The 24,032-nt window shown below is 36.9% G+C and overlaps 2 protein-coding genes across 3 annotated transcripts in view; one reads left to right on the forward strand and one right to left on the reverse strand.

The window, feature by feature from the left end:
* LOC119549209 (diacylglycerol kinase 1) overlaps positions 1-1,769 on the reverse strand; it is a 56,194-nt gene extending 54,425 nt beyond the window's left edge. For both annotated transcript variants that reach the window (XM_037857057.1, XM_037857058.1), the window contains exon 1: positions 1,288-1,769. The gene's annotated coding sequence lies outside the window, so the exon portion shown is untranslated. The remainder of the gene's footprint in view (positions 1-1,287) is intronic.
* A 5,489-nt stretch (positions 1,770-7,258) lies between these two features.
* LOC119550251 overlaps positions 7,259-24,032 on the forward strand; it is a 32,440-nt gene continuing 15,666 nt past the window's right edge. Inside the window, exons 1-2 of the mRNA XM_037858826.1 lie at positions 7,259-8,058; positions 22,155-22,660. Coding sequence (XP_037714754.1) covers positions 22,161-22,660 — 500 coding nt within the window. The 5' untranslated portion in view covers positions 7,259-8,058; positions 22,155-22,160. The remainder of the gene's footprint in view (positions 8,059-22,154; positions 22,661-24,032) is intronic.

Here is a 24,032-nt window from a genome sequence, read left to right on the forward strand (position 1 = left end):
GTATTTTGGTCTCGGCATGAACCAATCATTAATCGAACTGGAATGGGCATCTGCCTGGACAAAAAGCCAAAATACGCAATCTAAATTTCCACGAAATAGCGCCAAGCGCGTTTAATTGGAAAGTAGTTTTTCCTTCTAGCAGTGAAAAGCTAATGAAAAGGGAAATCAAATCGAATAGTCAGCGCCACGCAAATTATGGCCTCTGAGCGATAAATGTTGGCTGCAGAGAGAGAAAATGAAACAAACTTTATAAGATCTGGGATTTCCAGTGATACTTGGTTGATCAAAAAATGTTTCTTAAAATCATTATTAATTTTCTTACTAATACAAATTTTTTAACCAGTCAAGGAAAGTGGAAAATTTCTTTTTATCCAATTTATATTTATAATATAATATAGGATTTGTCGCAAAAATCACTGTGGTTTTGTAAAACATTTGTAAAAGCAATTTTAGGTGTCTAAAAGTATGCAACATTATATTTTAAAAACAGAAGTACATTGAATTCATTCATAACGTCGGTAATTTTTTATTTTCTGCATACTTTTAGACACCTAATATTATACATTTTTTTGTTTTAAATGAGTAACAAAAACATTTCAAAACATTACATAAAAGCGCCGAAATATATTTTAAGGGTGGATTGACTTTTGAAGAACCTTTTTTGTCTACATTCATATAAATACCATTTGTTTTTCGCCTTAAATTGAGTTGAAAGCATCTTGAAAGCATCCTACCAAGAATTTAATACAATTTGTAAATTCCAAAAGTTGTATTGACATTTGAATTTGAAATTCCCGAAACTTTTTGACAACTTTGTGTGTTTTTCTTTTCTCTCTGCACGCAATTTTGGTCTGCCAAGGAAACCCTCTGGTTTCTGCGAGTTTCGCGGAAATATGTGGGAAAACATTTGGCTGTCAACGGGGTCATAATCGAACATGGTTATATATGTACTCGAAAATGGGGGGGGGGGGGTGCGGTATACGAGTTCGGGACCATTTGGTAATTGCACTTTGGGATGCTTAACATGGATGCACTGGCACCCGGGAAATATTAAGTGTGCCGCTGGCCATTATTTATTTACATTTTCGGCTACCGTTTCTTTATGTCATCATTCCTGCTGGCCAGGCATTTTCCCCGCTGATTGCTGCTCTTTTCACTGATGGAATGAATTTTCCCCATACCGACCAACCCGAAAGGTGTCTGTGAATTTACATATTCGGGACTCCACTGCTCGCAGCCTTTTTGGTTAATTTGAGGGCACGTAGACACACAAACACCTTGGCTCACCTTTTCCCGCTGCTGCTGCTGCTGCTGGTTTTCCAGGTTTTCCTGAATTTTCCCTTGGCGTGGCTTTAATGAATACTACAGCAGGGCTCCCTCTTTGCTCAGATGAAAAGCGGCTCCTTTTTCTGCTGTTGTGGCACTTTTCACTAGCATATTTTGCTGCGCAGTTGGACGCGTGTAATTGTAATTTATTCACGCTTATTTACGGCACTTGGCAAATGTTTAACAGTTTCTGTTTACATTCACTTTGATGTCATTTGGCCAGCTATCCTTGTATCTTTGTATCTTTATATCTCTGCCTCAATGCAAAGATGAAACATTTTCTTGTTTCCTTCGCTGGTTTTTTTTTTCAATGATTTTTTATGGTTTAATTTTTTTTTATTTTTATGTTTACTACAAAAATATATGGTTTGTTTTTTGGGGGGCTTTTCTTATGAACTGAAATTTTCGGGGGAGCTTTTCCTCGCTTGATGCGATCGCCGGCACGTCCACTAACGAAGTGAGGGCTGCGGCCTCTGGCGTTTTCTTTTATAGCTGCGGACCGCTCTCTCTTCTCCTCTCTTTTTCAACTTTCTCCAGCTTTCTCCCTGTTATCAGTGGCGCTCTCTCTTCTGCCTGACTCTTCAGCCAGCTGAGTGGCTCTCTTAACTGATTTTAGAGGGCGCCAAGCATTGCAATTTTCTTATCAGCAGCCCTCGAGTCTTGTGACGTCACATGGCAGTAAATTTAGCCAGTTGCACGTGTATAAGTTGATATAGTAAATATATATTTATAGATATACCTAATGGACTTGTGTGTTTTTGCAACTTGTGGCCATAAATTACCAAATAACCTTTTGTTCTTGGCCAGATTTTAGCTGGCCATTTGCTGCTCTTCTTGTTTATTTACACTTTTCTCTCGTTCACTGCTTTTTGCCTCTCAGCTCGGTTGTTCAGATGTTCTTTTGTGATTGTTGTGTTCCCTTTGCATCTGGGCTCTCTGTTGATTTATCTCAAAAAATATGCTATCTTAGAATGGCGCATAACTTAAGAACCCCGTCGAGTTTGCCCTCCCCCCCCGGGGGAATTTAATATAAATAAATGCTTACAAGCAAAGTTTTGTCTGGGGATATGTTTATGTACCTTTTCTGGTCCACTCGATAAGCAGCGCTCTAGACTTTGGGCAAAAGTTTTGGCATTTTCAAATTACAAAACTTTATTCTCGGCTATGTTTAATTATTTTGCAGTTATGCCGGGTTTTCGGGTATCTATTTCTGGGAGCTCAGTGTTGAAGTTTAATTACTGCAAAAAGGAATCAGCATTTCGCTGTTTCTGAAATTAAGAACATTTAAAATGTAATAAGCTTACATTACACTTACACTGATAAAGAAAATATGGCATAATAAGTATAAATATGTGCTATAAAATACTAGATATCATGTTAGTCATATTTACTTTAAATGTTTCGTATGGTATGAAAGTCGAACATTAAGATCCTTAATTAAGGTGTTATTTTTAAATTTAATATTTCAAAATGTAATATTAAGAAAACCGGCAATGGATGAAAATAATAATAATAGTTCAGTTGAATATGAAAACTTTGGACCACTTTAAATATTTAAAATCAAAAAAAATTATTTTGTTTTTTATATTTTTATGATTGTTTGCATATTTTACAAAACTAGGACTATCATATGAACGAATGTTAAAGAGATATATTTTCAAAGTATACGTATATATTTCATTCGTATTTTATAGTATATATTCATAGTATATATTTTCAAAATATATATTTCAGCATACCAGAGAATTAAAATTGAAACTCATAAGGATCTCAAATTCTCCCAAAACTCTTAATATACAGCCCAAAATATAACATTCCAAGCAAGTGCCTAAATATGGCACTGAAAAATGAAAGAAAATCAATTATTTTATGTTTGGCCTGCCGATTCCATCATAAAAGTCCTTGTGAAGCGTAATGCGAACCATATGAAGCATAGATTAAGCCGGAATTTGCTGCGAAAATTGCTTATGTACTGCCTTCGATTGCTCCGGATCTACGCATAAAAATTCGCGTCAATCTTTCTGCGCTTTACAGCAGATTGCCCCCAAAAACTCGAACTGGGTTTTTTTTTCTGCAGGGAGTCCAGAGTCCTGTTTCGCACACACACAGATATACACTCATACATACACACACTGGCAATCAGCGAGATGGGCATGCAAAAGCGTTGCCATTTTATCGTTGCCTACTTTCAGGCGGTCGCCATCAAGCTGTGCCCGAAATTGGTAGAGCCCACCACCCAATTTCTCCCTTTATTTTTAGCAGCAGCATAATTTTTTATTGATTGGATTTCAGTGAAAATCACTTCCGGCGATAAATTTGTTATGCAGGCAACGATTCGGTTCGGTTATGTCCTGGCTTACGCTTCTTCTTTGACTTGGCCAAAAACAGGAAGAACTTTTCATGCTGGCGATGGCGATGGCAAATGGAGCATTTCCCAAGCCCGCTTGACATTTTACAGGAATTTTCCTGTGTGTTTTGATTTATTTTACTTCTGCGTCAATGTCAATCGTATCTGCAGACTTCAAGGGGGATATCCTTGCTTGTTTAACTCGGAATTTGTTTGTTTGCCTGGCTTTCGCCCCCTGTTATCCTGGCACTAATGGCCAATGGGGATTGGCAATTGGGAATGGAAATGGCAAATGGCAACGAGTATTGACAAAGAAAATTTGCACACTGTTTGACTTACATTACATGTGGAAGATGGTTTTTTTGGGGTGGGGGAAAAAGCCTTTCGGGCAAATCAAATATATAATACAAACACGCATTCGCCCCACAAATTACTGCAAAATGTTAACCAAAAAGCTGGTAATTTAATATATTTCAAGCCCCGAGCTCAGTGGGTTCATTGATCCCAATGATGTCCTGGCGACCAGTAATGGGGGCTTCGAGAATAAACGTAAAATCGTGGCAAATGAACCACTAAAGACACGTCCATAACAACAGCTGCTGACCCACACACATAGAAACAAGGAAAAACAGTTCGAGGAAAACACATTTTTCCTAAAGAGAACCGTGACGTCACATGTCCTTTGCTAAGAGATGCACCTAGAGAAAAAAGAGAGAGAGTTAATAAGAATTTCGCAAAGCGCCTGCGCTTGGCAAGGACTCTTTTTGGACTTCCGGCTTTTGCAGCGACCATATGACATCATTGAAAACAAACCCCGAGCTTTGGTAATGAAATTATGCGTTTTTTTGTCTCTTGCCATTTTTTGAGTGTGAGTGTGCCGTGTGTTGGTGTGAATAGTTTTTGGCTTCTGCTGTGGCGCCTATGGGAGCGCTGACGTCACTGCTGCCATCGCCACCGCCGCCTGTGCACTCGAATGTAAAATTGGCAAATAAATAGGATTTGATATTTAACGTCCCGCTGCAAGGAAGCCATGCGCAGACGATGGTGACATAAGACCGAGCCCCAAGCAGCCAAACAAAATTCCTTCGCCCTCGACGGCAGTGTTGTCCTTCCTTTTGGCCATCCTAAAAGGGATTTACCTGGAAATAAGATTTTATTTTAACTGGTTTACTCTCATTTAAAAATTTAGATACTACCTAAGAATACTAAATAAATACTACAAATTAAAATAAATAATAACATAAGATTTTCTTTTTCGGTTTCGATGCATAAAAAGTATATTTCTTGAGTTTTGAAAAATCCATTACAGTTTCTATACACTAAAAAAAATTAAAAGAAATTATATTCATTTTGATCAAAGCATATAAAATAATTTTTTTTTAAATTTTGATTATCTGGACTTCATTATATTGCCGAGTACTAAATAAATACTACTAATAAATAAAAATAATGAAATATCATGTACGTTTTCGATTTTGTTGTATAAAATGTTTGGGTTTTGAGTTTCGGAAAATCCATTACTGTTTCTATACACTAAATAAAATTAAAAGAGACTATATTCGTTTTGATCCCAACATGTTAAATAATTTTTTAAGAATTTTCGATAGGGTTTTCTGGATTTCATTATATTGTCGAATTCTTTATCTCACTCTCTATCAACTCAAAAATTGTTTCTAAGTAAAATAGAACAAAAACTTCAATTTCCAACACCTATTTTACGTTGTTCAATGGTAAAAAATATACCTGTACGTAAATACCATGTTGATTTTGACACAATATCCATTTAATAACTTTTGTTTGAATATACAATTTTCCATAAAAAAAAAGTATGATAATAATATAAGATTCATTTTCCATGTTTAATAGGTTGGAGGATCTTCAAGTAGCTAAAAAAAAGCTAAGACGTCAGCCCTCTTCAGGTGACCAGTGTCCGGCGGCCAAAGGTCACCAGCGAAAGACAATGACATTTCGCTGGCCTAATTGAATCATGAGCACGTGCAACATTTCCCGGCTTATACGACTTTTCAATCATTGTCCTGCCCCAGGACGAAAAGGAAACAAATTTCGCCCAACCACACTCGAGAGCTTGGCCATTTCGGTTTGTTATTGTTTTATGCGCTATTACTTCCACTTTGATGGAGGTCCTGGCCCAAAGGATGCTGCACTCGCTGCGCTACTAAACCCCCTGCCCCCTCCGTAACGAGCCATCACCCGTGCCCTTAATTCAGTGACGTCAATGGCTAAATGACTGAGTGGCCAAATGGCAGGGTGGCCTTTTTTATGGAAACGCCTGTGAGTGCGGTTAAGCGGCGAGACGTTTCGCCATTAATTCGAAGCATGCTTTCGGGCGCTCTTTAAATTTGAAATGGCCATCTAAGAGTCGAATGGCTTAAAGAATGGCAATTTGGCTACGAGCGGAAGTCAAATATGACAGATCTTAATGTTGAATAAAAATCTATCAAAGAGTTAATATTACTTGGCGCGATGATTAAGGTTTATGAAGGGCAAGATATTTCTTTAAAATATTATTATTATTATAAAATCCACCATCCACATCTTAACAGTTCAAAAAATATTTTTTATATATTAAAAGTTAGATAAATTTTAAGTAATGTTAAAAAACTTAAAGCTGTTTATCCTTAAACTTAAATATAAAAAGATTTATGAACTTAAGTTTTCTTTAAACTGAAATTATTTGTATATTTTTGAGTTTTAGTTTTTTTAAACCAAAATAATATTTAACCCAGTCCTTAATTTTTTTAACGTAGTTTTAAATTTGTTTATCTCTTATTATTTGTTGAACTATTAAGATAAATGGCTAAACTGTGCAAACAGAATAAACAAATCGAATTTTTCTGCCGCAAAATTTTCATTATAACATAAATTAATATTATTGTTTGCCTTCTTTGACTGGCTTTATTCGATATATTTCAAAGCCGATCTTTTTGGGGATCAAAAAAGTATATTTTGTTTTTTTATTAAATTCTCTCATTCAACAGGGTTAAAAGCAAAAATAATACAGATGTATTAAATAAAGCATTTTAAAGTTTTCGATTTTTATTCTACATTCTTTAACAAGAATTATTTTAAATCACGTAAATTAGTTAAGATTGGAAAGTGACACTTTGTATTTAAGTATTTATAGCTTAAAGAAATAATTTTTGTGATACAATCAAAACACTTTTTAATCAATTGATATTACAATTATTATTATTTATTAACTCATATTTTAAATCTCTTGTTAAACTATTAAATAAGCGGTCGGCAGCGTACCATTCAGGGGGCATAGGGAATTGTTTTGCCCAGCCTCTGCCGGCACACGTACAGCGTAGAACAGCAGTGGTCGGGCAAATTAGTCACACTAATAAAAGACAAAATGTTGTAAGACTAAATCCATATATCTTCTTCGGCCCAAAAGTATGTAACCTATGGATGGTCCCCGAATACCGTTTATCGTGATCGCAGCCATAACCCCGTATAGTCGTAGTCGCACAACAAAAACAAGAAGCAACCGACTGACCGACTGAGGCAAACTCTTCGCCTTGTCTTCGCACCGATCAGTTTAGTTTCTTTCAGCCAGTCGTTCGCGTCGGTTGTTGGCTTGGTTGTCGGTTGTTGGTTGTCGGTTGTTGGTTGTTCGTTGGTTGTTGGTTGTCGCTGCACATTGCATGTTGTCGCTGGGTTGTCGCAGGTTGCCGCTGCGCAGACTCCGTGCGAATGCAGGGGGCCCTCGAATTAACAAGTGCCGCAGCAGCCAAAAAAAACACTACAGTTTTGCTATTCTGACACAATTTTCGCATTGAAACAGGCGAAACAAAAGCGTTTTGAGAGCGAAAAAACAGCGCAAAAATATATGTGTGTAAAAAATAAATGTGCATTCGACAACAATAGCGGAGAAAAGTGAGGAAAGAAACCAAAGAGGGTGCCCAGGCAGAAATTGGAAATAAACAAAAAGAAATTGCATAAGTCGGACTTTTGGCGTGCGCTTTGCTCATCTTCTGGCCCGCTGCTGCAATATTTGAGTGGCTTCTTCTTCGGTGTTTATCCCCACGAGATATAAAAAATGAAAAAATAAAATTAAATGAAATTTAGAGAAAAACTCACTGGCGGCATTTTACGAAAACATTTTTTATCAACTCTGCCGGGCAGCGCTTGACCATTTGACTTTTTTCGAACAAGTTTGCAGTCAAGTTTCGGCCTCTCTGTGTGCGTTTTCGGCAATTAAAACCCATTAATGCAATTGTTGCTAACCAATTTCTATATTCATGTGTGTGCGCGCCTTTTAGCCGTTAAACATTTATGCAACTCGGCCGAAAGCAACAGCAACAACAGCAGATACATCTGGCCAAGGGACGTACTTTATCCGCGATTGCAGTCTGTGTGAGGTGAGGCGATTAACATAAACCAATTACAGCTAATTACAATTAAACAAATTAGTCGCCACAAATCGTGCGCGAATCGCCGCTGGTTGTGTCATTAAACCGATACGGAATTTGCATAAATTAGATAAGGATTTACAGCAAATAGAACAGAAAACCCAGCCGCCAAAAACTGATATAGCCTTTTTTTCGTTTCACATTGTCCTGGTTTTTAATGACTCTCGTTAAAATCAGGACAGCAAAAAAGTTTTACAATGCAAACTGTGGGTAATTAAGTACTCTACAATCAGGATAATAATCAGTTAAAATAGTTAGGTTCCTTAATTTAAAAATTTAAAAATTATTGTATATTTATTGAATTGTGTTATATTGTATTCAAAAATGTTCTTACAAATTATAAAATCTTGTATTAAATTTACATTTATATTTTAAACCTTTCTTGGTATTTAATTTTATTGCACCTATTCAAAATTATTTTAATTTAATATTTTTAGTACTGACTTTTCTTACAATAAATAATAAAAAAACATCTAGATAAATTAATTCAAAGAAAGAAAAAATCTTCAAAGTTTAAAAATGCTATTGAAGTTAAATGTTATATCAATAAAATATTATATCTAAAGCATATCTAAAATGCAAGCCCCCCTAAAAAGTTAACGTACCCCTCTCGCTGAAAGGAAAACTCCGTTATCAGCCCTCGAAATCTCTTCGCACTCCTAATTGCAAAGTATTCGGCTCAACAAACACTTAATTTCAGCAATTTCAATGGCAAATAAATTGAAATTGCGCCGCATTTATTTACAAATTACACTTCGATGTTAATTAAATTTCGCAATTCGGGAAGCTGCACTTCACCAACCACTTGAACCAGGAAAATCAACCGCTAGATGATTTAATTTAAGGTGAAGCCTTTAATTGGTTTTTTGGTTCGTTTTGGTTTTGGCTTTTTGGTTTTTTGGCTAATCATAAATAGAAATTCCTGTCACAACGAATTTCCTTCTTTTGGTCTGCGGTGTGTCCAAAATATTGACAGGTGGAAGCAATTCATTAGCTCCATTGGCTTATAAATACCGCAGACATTCCCATATTGGCTGCCAATTGATTCATTCTTCTAGTTCGGTACAGAATTCTTTTCACCGAGACTCCCACTAGGATTTGTGCATTAATTGCCTGACTAAGCGTCATCGAAAGCTCATAACGAGTTTGTTTCACCAAATTTAGAGATGCCAAACCAGTTGATTGGATGAGAAAACACACATAAAACATATATAAAATCATGCATAAAAAACCCCAAACAAACGCCCCAAACGAAGCTGAAATTAGATAATACTTAATGTGATGAGCGCCTCTCCTCTTTTGTGAATATTTGAATTTTTATATGGTATATGGGCATGTCTGCAAGGGGCGTTACTGCAAATCAGATGCATTGAAAATACTATACATACATTTCAATTATCACCCCGAATGTTTGCAATGAAAACTGTTAAGTGGTGCTCAAAATGTTCCATCCCGAAACGATAATTAATCATATTACATATATGTTGGCTTGTTTACATATATGTATATTGCGACACAGTTGCGCGCATCTCTCACAATTATGATGTCTATAAATAGAGGAGAAATACCAAATGGCTTACAACAATTGTGGGTGTTGCTATAGGTTCAACTTTGGCGAAATTAATGAGGCAACCGACTTAAATTATTAATGAATGAATGCGGTCATTGACAAACACACACCACACATTTTCAATAAATATAATATTGGAAACCAAGAGCAGACATTAATAAAGTAGGCAAATAAATATTCCGATTTCATTATGCGGTTTGGGCTGTTCATAGCAAGTCGAGACCCCGGCTTAGCCACAATTACTAATTGCGGTTGGCCAAAATGTGTTCATGAACAGCCAGGGGCTATGGCTTCAGGGCACCAAGGGGTTAAGGCTTGTGTACACACATTTGTGGAGAGATAAATACCAGATTCCCTTTTTAAGTGTGCGTTTTTGTGCGAATCAAAGGGGTATAGGATACTTGGTAAAAATAAATACATTTTTAACAGGAAATTTGATATACCTAGCTGATATTTATAATATTTTTAGGTAACTATAATATCTTATTACTTTAACTTTAAAAATAATTGTTCATCAACTTATATTTATTGCCGTTTTTCTGTACTTTACATTTTTGGTAAATGTAGTTTCGTCTGCGTCTAAAGAATTCGCGGTCCTTGTGATCATTCCTTATTAAGGTAATAAAAAATCAATTATAAAAATAGTACTCCAAAAATAAACCCATAATTTCCCACACCATATCTTTAAAGTTTCACCTAATTCGGGTGCAACTATAAAATAATTTTCTCAAACAACCATAAATGACGACAATAGATCAAATCACCCGAGGCACGTCAACTCGATTATTTAACAGTTTGTGGAACTGTGGACCTGTGGAATTCGCGGAGCTCCAATAAGTGAAAGGTTCGTCGAACCGGAATTAGCTGCGGGCCAGATTCGGGCATTATTCAAGCGAACTTGGCGCGGTTAGGAGCGATAAACCAGTCAAGACTGATAAGCTCGTGCATAGAACATGGCCAGAAACACGTTTAGCACGGACGGCCGAAAATAAAATATTAAACAAATCTTTAAAAAATAAACAAAGCTAAATAATATAACCAACGCAGGTCCCAGAGCTTTGACTTCCAACGAATGGTACGGATCGGGCGAATATATATCATCAATATCTGATGATAAAGAACCACACTGCTTGACAAATGATCGCTTTTATAGCTTGTTTGATCCATTTATTTAAACGTCTCGCCGAAGGCAGATTTTAAGATATGAAGATCTGATCCAAGCAAAGCAGATCGAACTTAATATATAATTTATTGATACTGGCCTTAGCCTTTCTTTTTTAATCGTTTTGTTGGGCTGTTTTGTTTCGAGCGTGTCAACTAATTAAGCTAAAACTCAATTGGAAACAAGTTCCAGCAAACACTCGCCGTGCTATCCACTACCATTAGCATTCGGATAATCGGGTTAGGATCGGTTATTGGTTCGCAATCTGGAGCCATTAAAATCGTATTAATAATGGGCAACGAAGAAAAAACAAAACGCATTGAGCTGGCGAATTAAATGGTAATTTTTCAAGTTCAGGCCATCCGGTGACATCGATACATCAGCATTCAATTGATTTAAATAGTCTTAATTGTTTTCAATTTGGCTCACAGCCATAAGCAGCAGACTTGAACCCGAAACCCACTATTACGATTATGAGGCTAATTTCCATCATAATGGATCTCGGCCTGGCCAAGTGCCATAAACCCGTTTCCACACACACATTATCTTAGATTGTAGACGTTTGTTTGGGGCCAACCGAATGCAAATATGGGGGCATTCGGGTTGCAAGTGCATCCCCAAACAAAGGTCACCCTAATTGGGCAGGCTAAATTGATTGGGTTTCTGTTTCTGGTCTTGTAGTTCCCCATTTAATTGGCCATTTCTCGCTTGGCCCAAATACACGGACATCCGGCCCCTTTGATTGCCTTGCACAACAATTTCAAGTTCAGTTCGGCGGTCAATAAATTGCACTTGTTGCCGCCGCACTTGTTGCTGCCGTAGATGTTGCTGTTGCTGCTGCTGGTGTTGCTACTGTGATTCAATTATGACGGCTCTTTATTGTGTTAACAAAAAACGAAATGTCAAATGCTGACTTGGCCACCGCTATTGACCTTGACTGTGCTGCTCTGTTCGGTCGAACTCAAATCCGAGATTATGCATATGAGTGTATTCAAATGGACTTGGCGGCCCATCATAAATCTGGCTGCTTCTGCAGGTTTTACAGGCATTTAACAAGTTCAAATTGATATTAAGCAGAGTTTCAAAGCACCCATAGTCTGCAAGTTCCTATTTCGACTTATTATCTAGTGGCTTTTGTTCAGCTGTCACTTAGGTTTATTATTTATTTTAGTAACTAAGTAGTATTAGTTTATACACAGAGAGAAAAAACCAAGTACATTGTGCTTGAATTGAGAACATTCGTTCTTAAAAACCGTGTAAGTACAAATGTTCTTACTTTGAGCTGAATGTTCTTAAATCAAAAACGAAATGGTAGGAACTAAAAAAGTGAAATGAGTAGATTTTGTTCCATTTTCAATTAGACCTTTAACCAGGGATCTTAACTATTGCAAGTTTTATTTAAAAATAAACCTTTTTATAAATATGTCAAGATTTTTTAATAGTTCTTTGAGCTTTCTATGAAACCTGACATATAGAAAATAAGGAACTGAAGGCCCATAGCAGTATAAATAAATAAATCATCATAACTTAGGAATGATAAATAAATCCTCAAAATGTATTTGTAGATTAAAAATTAGTTCAGATTAGATTAGTTTAATTTTTGCCACTACTTTTTTAAATTAATCCAGTCAGCTAGAAAACATTTTAGAAAGTATCATATGGCTATAGGTTTTGAAGACTAAAGTAACAAGGCATCTTAAGTATATAAAGGCAAAAAATAAATTAAAAAATAAAATAGATTGTAATAAGGAAAACAACATTTATATTCTCAGGTTAAATTAGTTAAAAATTTGATTCATACAATACAGACAACTTACATTTCATACTTTAAATGAAAGGCGTAATTAGCAATCAGACTCATTTAAAATTGTCCACTTTTCAAGGTTTTTCTTGGTTTGTGAAAATTTCCATTTCCTTATTTCAAGAATAATTGAGTAAAGGGGAAACCTTTTAGCAAAGCTAAACCAAAATCCATCCTCAGCACGTTGTGATTTAAATCCAAGAATTGTGTGCTTTGAAAGTCTTTGCTATTGTTGAGCCAACATGGGTTCTTGAGAGTGCTGGAAGGCCTTGAGCACGCTAACATATCTGGCATGATGATAAACCTTTTGGGTGCCGAAGTGGGGTCCCAACATGGATTGCCAGTTGGTTCTATTCGCCATGTTTGTACAGTTGTCGGTGCTCAGCGGGCCAAGACCCGCCCACTTAACCACAGCCCACTCCCCCAACGGCGAAGTGCGTCAAATGGCACATGGCAACCTACCACCTACCACCTACAACCTGCAACAAGCCGCAAAGCCGGTTCATCTCGCATTTCGCAGGCCAGCCTCCTCTAACCGAGTATTTAAGCCCCTGAACATCCTTTTCAATGGCTCTCGGACGCCCGGCGCAAAAAAATCTAAGAGGCAAAAACTAGTTTAAGCCCCACGAATGCAAACGCACTATACGTATGCATCTGCTTGTCTAATATTTTTTTCAAATTTCATTTTCCTACCAGGCTGCCAGCTTGTGTGTTTATTTGGATTAAGCTGTAAATGTTTTTCATGCGGACAAGGAACATGGAAAACGACTTATGAAGAACTTGTGTCTATATGCCTTGGCTCTCTTCCTTGGCTTAACAATTTTATTGCGATTTTTTTCGCTTTTAATTAATGTTGGAAAATTAATAAAGTCACTAATGAAAGAACAGTGGTTATTTGAAAGGCTTTTAGTTCTCCCTTTGAGCTAACTAATAGGAGAAAAAGAATTAAGCAAATTTAATTGTTTTAGAAGGTTAATCTTGTAATAAGCCTTAATATATTTGTAATTAGCAATCATAAAAGTTCTTTTGTACTTCCGGTCTTATAAAGGTCTTTAAAGGTCTAAAACAAAAGTTAATAAAAAGCAAAATCTGAATAACATTTTCGTTGGATAAACAAGCACCTGACCAACTACGATGGCTATATCTATTTAGTTATCTTAAGATTATTTTTTCAGATTATAGAAAGTGCAATCAAAGAGGTTAGTTATTTTTTAAACCCTTTAGGACTGCAAAGAAAATTCAGAATGCCTTGTAGACATGCAGTTCCTATATTTCTTTGCACTCTTCCTTGGCTTAATAACATTCTTTTAAACCTATTTTTGTTCATTTTTTAATTAAAACCAGTGAACATATTTTGGCGGGGCTGCCAGAGAGCGAAAGTTGGGAAATGAGAAAAGCTGGAAAAACGAACCCCAAACACCGGCAACAAAAACCAGATTGCCTGCAACTCGGCTTTGAATAAACAAAAGGAAAAGGCAAATGGCAAGTGCAATGGGAAAATAGCTGAAGAGGTGGGAAATGTGGGGGGTTTTTTTTGAGGTGGGTGGTGGTAGGAGGTTTTTAATTCCCGCTTGACTGCACCCCAGTGGGATTAACTCCAGTGGGGGGCAGGGGGAATTCCGTGGCACAGCTGTTGGCAGCCGCGGCGAGTTCCTCTTGATGTGCATGCCCAATTGGCGGCCGTTCATTTGTTTACACTCATGCTCAATAAAATGTGCCTGTAGCTCTGGTTTTTTTTTCATCCGATTCCAATGTCTGGGGCCATTCTATTTTGGGGCCGGAGCTTCTGCTCTTTAGCCGGATTTTTTAGAGACTCGTTGATGGTCAATGCGACCAGGCAAGGTTAATTGAAAAACAGCGTTCTCCTCCAAGCAAAACAATCGAGAGGTCGAAAAAAATGCTTGGTTATTACACCACACTGAGATAAATTGTCGTTACAATTCTGCAATGAATAAATAAACCTTAAAATATTTCTTATACCGCAAATGTTATTCAGAACAGATTTTTAACTGTACAAATTTTGTTTTAAAAGTCTCAGATTAAAATAGCTTATCATTATAAAATAATATTTATATAGTATTATTATTAATTATTATTAAATAATTATCCAAAGAAACCTACGAACCCTTGGAAAGTTCATTATCTGTACGATTTGTATTTTATATCCGTCAAATGGTTTTGAAAATGTAGAGTTATTCAGAATTATTTTACATTTTTTTTTAAAGTCTTAAATGTATAAAATAAATAAACTTTAATTATAGAAAAACTATTAAACTTTTAAATTCTTTATAACAAAGACACTCTTATTAAAAGTTCATTTAACAAATATACCTTTTAAAAGCCAATTTAAAAACTTAAAATTCTCGAACACTTGTGAATGTTTCATTGGTCTAATACTTCAAATATTTTTAAACAAATATATATGTTTCCAAAAAATATTCACAATATTTTCCCCGGTGCATGCATTGACAAGATGACTTCTTTGAGCATCCGATGATGAACGGAACTACGGCCAGTATGATATTAGAGACCTCAAGGGCAAGGTTCGGCTTAGCATAAATTTACGACCCTGGGCATTATCTATTGTCAACGAGGCAGGCACCGTTCTAATGGAGCCCCGATCGATCGGAAACTGCACACCGACTCCGTCTCACAGAAACTGGCCAAGTGGCTCTGGGCCATTTACATAATCTTCGGCCAGCAGCACCACCAGTCGGCTGCCAGTTGCGATTTATTGGCCAAAAGACCAGCCCGCCATCGGACACTGGCAGCTCCCAGAGCTTGCACTTAATTATGCTCGTTATATTTTATAACTTATTTACTTGGGCCCGGGAGATGGCGGCGGTTATCTAATTTATGCGCGTTGATTTGATGGCTCACACTCGGATAAATCACAATTTAATAATAGCACTCTGGGGAGACAAGGGACTCGTCGGGGGGATTAGCATTAACAATCAATCAGCACGTGCCGTTGTGTAAGAGACCTCAAAATAATATATGAAGTAACTCAGAATGACTTTGAATGCAGAAGCTACGGAGGTAATTACTAACTATTAAAGCAGAGGAATATATGAATAGTTTAACGGTGTGATAAGAAGCTTAGGTTACAAGTATTGGGGGTATTTTATGATTGAAGCGAAATATCTGTTGATAGATTTTTTCATAAGGAAATGTTTTAATACAATGAATCACAGGGTCGAGTTGGAAATTAAAAAAATATTACAAACTACTAAAATTGCTTAGATTTCATATGGTACTAAACAAATCAAGGTCTTTATAAAGGAGGACGACTTAAAAAAAATGTATGTAGTCAAAATCTATAAAGGAGAAATGGTGTTATACTTTCTTTCGAAAAAATAAACTAAGCCGAGCTAAATGAATTTTTTTTTAGATTTCCATGTGAAGATTTTTTTGCTGCAGTTTGATCTTTACTGTTTAAAAGATCTTACTTGTATAATTATTGGAGGTTTTATATATATACCTATATTGTAAGATAGAGTTCAATCTGCGAAAATATTCACCTGCTAAATACTTGTTTTGTTACAAACTGAAACAACCTCTTTCATTTCTCTCTGTGTAAGAGCACATATATTTTATCTAGAAAATATTTCTCTATAAAATACAAATCACCTGGGCAACAATTCTTCCCATTGGCCCTCTGCTTTGTTTGACTTGTAGTTGAATGCCAGCTGCAGGCTTTCTAAAATCCCGCCGATCTGAAGCAAAGACCCTAATTAGGTGACTGCCAAGAGCTGGAAAAAAGGAGAAATATACAAGAGATATATACAAGAGGCTAATGCGTTGGCAATTAGCATTAACCCAGTGCGTTTTTATCCCGCTAAAAACGCAATTATGGGTTCAGTTCAGAGTGGCGAGTGCAGGCGCATTAATTGCCACCAACTCGCCGTAATCATCGTTGCAAAATGTCTCTTTGAGACCAACTAATTAGAGGTTTTGCGTCAGTCGGTGGCACCAACCTCAATGACAAACGGCGACAGTTGACAGTGGGGCAGTGGGTGGTGGGTGGTGGGGTGGTGCTGCAGTGGAGTGGGTGGTGCAACGAGCCATGAACGTTCGAAAAGGCACCACCTTTCCATAGAGAATGGTTAACAGCCATGGACATAATGAGTGGGAGGGCGTTAAGTATTTTAAAATACTATAATATAGAGCTTAAAGCACTCTAAAAGTCAAACGCAAATCTTGCTTAATTTAGTTTTAACAGCTGTGAGTCTTTTTTTATCTCCCTTTCAAAAGATTGGTACTTTTTTCTCTAAACAATCATAGTAAATCTGACCCAAAGAAAATGAATGTTATTGTCTGCCAACTGCTCTGATATAATTGCATTGTGTTGCAAGTGCAAAAATAACCAAGACAAGACCTTTAACCTAACGACTTTTTAGTTGAAAGGTTGCTTTTCCTCAGAAGCTCTTACGAAGCTTTACTTTTGAATTTTACTAAAATCTATTTTGGTCTTAAGGCCCTGGATAACATCTTTAAAAAGTTAGTTTTAGGAAACATAACTGACTTGGCCTAATGCTACAACTTAACTACAAATCTTGTTAACACAACATATAAACCTTCAAAATTCAATGTCTTATACATATATGCAACTTAAAACTTAAAGCATCTTAAAAATATTAATAAGTTACTTGGATTTAGGTTGCATCATAAGTATCTCAAAAAACTTTTTAGTCAATAGTAGTAACAGTAATATATTATTATTATTTTTTTATATACTTGTAACTAGACTCTATTATTTGTAAAACATTTTTTTAGATTCAAATAGAAAATAAACATACTTCAAATTATTTTTTTGTAAGTGCTTTTTAAAGCACTCAATTAGATCAAGACAGCAAATAAACACTTGATTTTTAAATATACCATCTTAATTTTATTAAAAACAACAAAAGCCTTCCGGCTTATATTGTTTATTTGTACTATTGAAGGAGATACTTTTAACCTTTTGAATTTGTTTATTTCTTTTCCATGTGAAGAACAAGCTTTTGAATTGTAAAGGCATCGAAAGGGAAATTCAGTTGTTGCATCTTCGGGTTGCAAAAAAAAAAAAAAAACTCGATAAGTATTTTAGGTAAAACACGTTTAAACCATGTCTTCTGTTTTTAGTTTGTTCAAATGCAGTTTGATGTTGCCGCATGCAAAAAAATGAAGGTGTTGCCTGCCCATGTTGCGAGTTGCTAGTGGCGATGTTTTGCCCTGTAGGGCAGTGTAAATTAGCAAAAAACAAGAAAGGAAGTTAGCTTCGGAAAGCCGAAGCTTATATACCCTTGCAGCTATAATTATTAAATTTAAAAACACAAAAAATGATATTCCCAATAGTATAAGATAATATGTCAAAAAACACCGAAGCTATAATTTGTTTCATATTATTTTCGTACCAATTTTCCGATCGTTCCTATGGCAGCTATATGATATAGTCGTCCGATTTTGATAAAATTAAATTCGAAATTCAGAACTAATTAAAAAATGTTATTTCCAAGCATAGGAGGTTATATGTTAAAAAACACCGAAGCTATAATTTGTTTCATATTATTTTCTTACCAATTTTGCGATCGTTCCTATGGCAGCTATATGACATAGTCGTCCGATTTTGATAAAATTTAATTCGAAATTCAGAACTAATTAAAAAATGTTATTTCCAAGCGTTGGAGGTTATATGTTGAAAAACACCGAAGCCATAATTTTTTTCATATTATTTTTCCACAAATTTTCCGATCGTTCCTATGGCAGCTATATGATATAGTCGTCCGATTTCGATAAAATTTAATTCAAAATTCAAAATTATTTAAAAATTGTTATTTCCAAGCTTAGGAGTTTATATGCTAAAAAACACCAAAGATATACTTTTTTTTCATTTTTTTGTCCGATTATTCCTATGGGAGCTATAAGATATAGTTGTCCGATCCGGCTGGTTCCGACTTATATACTACCTGCAAAAGATATAAGACTTTTGGGAAAGTTTCAGCCCGATAGCTTTAAAACTGAGAGACTAGTTTGCGTAGAAACGGACGGACAGACGGACAGACGGACAGACGGACAGACGGACAGACGGACAGACGGACATGGCTAGATCGACTCGTCTAGTTATGCTGATCAAGAATATATATACTTTATGGGGTCGGAAACGTCTCCTTCACTGCGTTGCAAACTTCTGACTGAAATCAATATACCCTCTGCAAGGGTATAAAAACGCAATTTTGCAATGCGGCTGGAAACAATGCAGATTTTGTGTTGCGGTTTATACATCGGCGGAGATTTCTTTTCGGATTGGAATGGATTGGTTTGACTGGGCTCTTCTTGGGCAATCGTGGTTTGTCGCTTAAATCTTTTGTTGCGGCCGTCCGCGATGATGAATTCATGGCAAATAAGTCAAGGCGTAGGCATTGCCTGGCAACACATTCGATTTTAGTCGCCGAATCTGATTCCAATTCCGATTTTAGACTGGCACATTGACGGTCCGGGGCAATTGACTCATTAAAATATCAAAAGCCACCGCAGGCATTCTGATTGAAGAGCAAACTATAAATAAAACCCTCACGTATCCGTGGCCAGTATTTTTATTCGCAGCTCTCATTTCCATAACTCAAGTGGCGGTCACTTCAGCAGTCGATTGTTTGGCCAGCGCAAATAGAAGAAGACCCCGTCGAAAATCGATTGTAATTTTAAGACAATGTCTCGCAAGAGGTGTTTATGTGTTCTTTAACCAAGGGTTATGCAACATTTGCATTTTCCAAACTGCGACTATACAAACATCAGGTGAACGGAAGGCCTCTGCTCCAGTTTGATGGGCTTATCGCCAAGATGTGCTAAACATGCCATGATTAGTGGATGCAACGGAAATCAGCTGAGCGTTTGAAGTTGCCAACTGTTGTTCATGTTCAAATCTATGTTTTTCCATCCGAGTTTTTTTCTGTTTGCTTTGGCAGAAGTAACTTTGAGTTGTCACTTAGCCAATAGAACAGTGCTCGAGCGTTTGTCACTGCGTCTTGACCATGGCACACATGTGCATGTGGCATGTGGCATGTCATCAGCAACGGCAACGGTATGGCATATGGTAACGCGATCGGCGATTAATCCACCACCATTATTATCGCCGCAATTATGGCGACTGTTGGCACAGAAATCCGTCAATCGAGGCGCCTCATCAGCCCCTTCAGCCAAGTCAGCCGCAAAGTTATAGAGAAAACCCATCAGATTCGATAGCCTCATTATCGTATTCGATGGAACTGTAGCTACCCAAATTATAGTGCCTTCAATGGTTCGAGGTATTAACCAAAATTAATTGCCATTTTCGGTAGAACTAATTTCTTGATTACTTCCATAAAATTTTGACTTTAAAAGGGGTAAATTAAGAAGCAATCTGCATTAATTGATTGAGATTTTGCTAATGAGCTAGGTACTGACAAAAAAAAAATATGGTTTTTACTTCCAAATCTTTATAATTATGTAAGGGGCCTTTTACCACTTCTAAAAAAATAGGAATACTACAAAAATATTCACATCACCTATTGTGTTTCATATTATTATATTATAATATCGTTTAAATTCCTTGATTTAATATGGAAATCTTTTAATCAAAGTAGATAATATTAAATACGATGGTAGTGCACTTTAATTTAGGTATTTTATAAACTTATTTGTAAGTAAACTAAGAAATTTTATAATTAAATTATAGTACATTGAATTGACCATAATTGTTAATGAACATGACGGATAAAAATCATAGAAAACTATATTTAACTTTATTTTTAATTGAATATTTACGTTTTTAAATAGTTTTGATTGATTTAAGGTATGTTATACTACTCCTTTAATCGGCTGTTATGCAAAATCTGCTGATTTTGCATTCTCAAAACATTTCCCAAATCAGACAGTGCATACCGGCAATTGGGAGAATAGGCCATAAGCAAAAGTGGCACTTTTGTTTGGAACCCACGCGGAATTGTACTTCGGAATCATCGCCAATTTAGCAGTTTGCATGGGTAGGCAATAATTTGAACTATCGGCGGGTGGGCTGTATCGTTTAATGTTTTCCGCGAGGTCTGCAGTCTGTGTGGCATAAAAATCGCCGATTGCCACACCATCGACTGGGGCTGAAACCGCAGAAATGGCAGAAACGGCAGCCTCGCCAGCTCTTTGGCCAGATAACACGGAACCTATGCCACCACGATGAGCCAACTGGGCACTTTTGGCTTTGGCGGCGATGATGAAGCTGTCAGCACGGTGCACTTATCTATCGATCACACACATAACTGCCCATCTCAACCAGACACTGCTTTCACGTAAATGCATTTGGGTACTTGGGTGCATCATCATCAGTTTTGGGGGTGTGCTATCGGTTGGCATTTAGCCACGTTACCATAAATTATGGCCAATGCGGGGGGGAGGTACACAACACGCGTTGCAGAAAAATTATGCAATTGCGCAAAACCCTTTTTGGCTAATTAATGCAAAGTCATGAGCGAGGCAAAAACGCTTGCACCAACATCGGCCCGACTGCATCGTGGCCACGAAGTGGATTCTTTGCCAGCACCAAACCAGTTCCACTTCCAATTCCACTTCCACTTCCAACTCCACTTCCAGTTGCAGCTCTAGTTGCAGCTCCAGGTGGCCAAAGCGGATGCATTGGAGGCGCCGCCGCCAAAGAGCCGTAAACACCGGAGCGTTAAATTGTGCAAGCTCCTGTTTTTTTGTTGTTAACTAAAAAGCCCTCTCTAAAACAGCATGCTGCATTTTAAATCGCCACTTTCTGAATCTATTTATTAGGTTTTAGGTTTTTAGGTTTAGGTTTTCCTGAAAAACACAAATTTAAGCTAACAACTTGACTAACGATGTAACCTATTTGAAACTCTCTAAGGGCGGTATCGCCTTTAAAATATGAAATTTTTATTTTGCTTGCAAGAAAGAATTTAAGTTTTTTATTTTCAAGAACATTATTTTCTTGAAAGTTTCTATCAAGAAGGGATTCTTCTTTTAAAAGTTAGCTTTTCGATAAGAAGACATTTCGTTTACTAAACATTTTTGGTTTGTATCAAGTGATTCTCTTAATTTGTACTATATTTTAGCCCTTCATGATTAAATTTTAAAAACAAAAAAAATATATATGTATATTTACTAAACACACCCAACTAGTTAAATTCCATACTTTTCTCTTGTATCATTTAGAATTTATTTACCAAAATCGTATTCCAAATCAATTCAGATTTTTTTTAAAGAACAAGTCAGTTATTAAATTCTTAAATGAAGCATATTTTCAAAGATAATCTATTTTTTAAAATACAAAATTTTGTATGGACTTCGAAATTGGACCATAACAAATGACTTTAATAAAAAGTATAATTATTTCTGTCAACACACAATACGTAAATTTACACTTAAACAGGTTACAAATATATCTTTATCAATGAGAAGATCTTGTAGTTTTTGATTAAATAAACTAGATGAATTTAATTTAAAAACTCTAAAATAAAGTCGTTTAATTTTTGTACTTATAGACGACTATGCCCATCTGCAAAAATTCGCCGGGCACGGCGAGCAAGAAAACAGCCACGGATATATCCGCCGACCACGTGACGGAGGCGGCCCAGGTGAAGCGGACCCGGGAGCAGGCCTACTTCAACTCCTACGACTTCGATGCAATCGAGGTGCTGCCCTACGACGAGGAGGACGACGAGGCGAGGGACAGGAGTCAGGGCGGGAGCAGGAGCAGGAGCCACAGTCGGAGTCGAAGTCAGAGCAGGAACGGGAGCAGCAGCAGTCGGAGCAGCAGCACCAGGAGCTACTCCGCACCCAAAGATCCCGGGGCGGCCAATAAGTTCGCTTATCTGCAACGCCTGGGAGCCTTCTTTGCTCGAAACGGAGGAGGTGCAGGCGGTTCGGGAGGAGGAGCAGAGGAAGCCGCCGGTGGAGCTGCTCCAAGTGGAGGAGGTGCAACCAAGGCGGCACCGAAAGGCAGCAGCGAAAATTTTCTTCTTCCAAGAGCCATGCTCAAGTATCAAAGGTAAGGAAATAAGTAAAGATAACTATCAAAAATGCAAATAAAAAATGAAAAAAGAGACCCTTCTTGATCTGAGTACCAGTGTTTATATTATCATTATCATAAAAATATAAAAAAACAAAACCAGGATTACTTTCTTGAACATACTATTCATGAACTTGAACTTAAGATTACATTATCATTTAAATTAACCAAAAAGGTTGCCCAAAGATATGTCTTTCCTTAATTTTCCTTTTAATATTTTCAAAATTACAAGCGAATAAAATTTTAACCATATGGTATTATATATAACCAACACCTGACCAAAGGTTGGTCAATATATATTTCCAATTCCAATAATATATATTTTTTGTGCATTTAAATAAATTTAAATTAATGTTTACCAGCCAAAAAACTGATATTAGGAGGCCTACGCATTTTTAAACAATTTTTTTTAATGCGAACCACTTGGAAATCAGTAGTAATTTCAGAGATACCTCATAAAATAACAGAACTCTAATGTTAAGTGCACTTGCTCACCCAAAGTCAAGATGGAAGACCAGAAAATGTGCAACAAATTCAAAATTTAGATATGGATACCCGTCGTTGTGCAGCGACCTTCGTTGCTTCCATGGCGACCTTGACTTTAGGAATAGGTGGGGGTGGGGGGGGTCGAGCCAAAGAGAGAAAACCCCAGAAAAGGCACGACCGTCGCAGATCGGAAACCCTACCTGTTGTTAATGCAATTACGGACGCAACACTTCACGGTTCCAGCCACTTGAGCAGCAGCCGGCGATATTTTGTAATTATGTTGTTGCGAGCCAATTAGCGCGGCATTAAGCCGGATAGCAATCAGCGGCGGAGTGTTGCCCCAAATGGGGATTATGATTAAGCCAGAGATGGTTCTGAGATCGGCGAAGGCAACCTGTTGCTGCCACAGCGCCTAGGTATGTAAATCATGTCTGCAGTGGCAGCGAAGTTCAAGTTGCTGCGGCTGCTGTTGCAGTTGCTGTTGCAGTTGCTGCTGCTGCTGCATCGAGCAATGCGGTTTTTGGCGCCTGTTGTCAGCCTTCACCTCTTTTTGTCTTCATATATATGTATATATCTCGTATATATGCACATATATCTTGTTGTTTTTAGAGAAGCTTGGCAAACACTTGACGCCGGTCATCGCAGTAGCAACTGCAGCAACTGCAACTGCAGACAGCTGCAACAATTACGTTTATTAATTGAAATTAAAGAAGCCACCAGCACCAGCAGCACATGATCTTCGAATCGCCGAAGGTCAGAGGCTGAGAGCCCGTTTTGGTTTGAAATATTTATCAAAAATTAAAAAAATAAATACTTGAACACATATAAGTGTGTACAAGTACACTGATAAAAAAAATGAATAGTA

This window comes from Drosophila subpulchrella, chromosome 2R (genome assembly GCF_014743375.2).
Source record: "Drosophila subpulchrella strain 33 F10 #4 breed RU33 chromosome 2R, RU_Dsub_v1.1 Primary Assembly, whole genome shotgun sequence".
Lineage (NCBI taxonomy): Eukaryota > Metazoa > Arthropoda > Insecta > Diptera > Drosophilidae > Drosophila > Drosophila subpulchrella.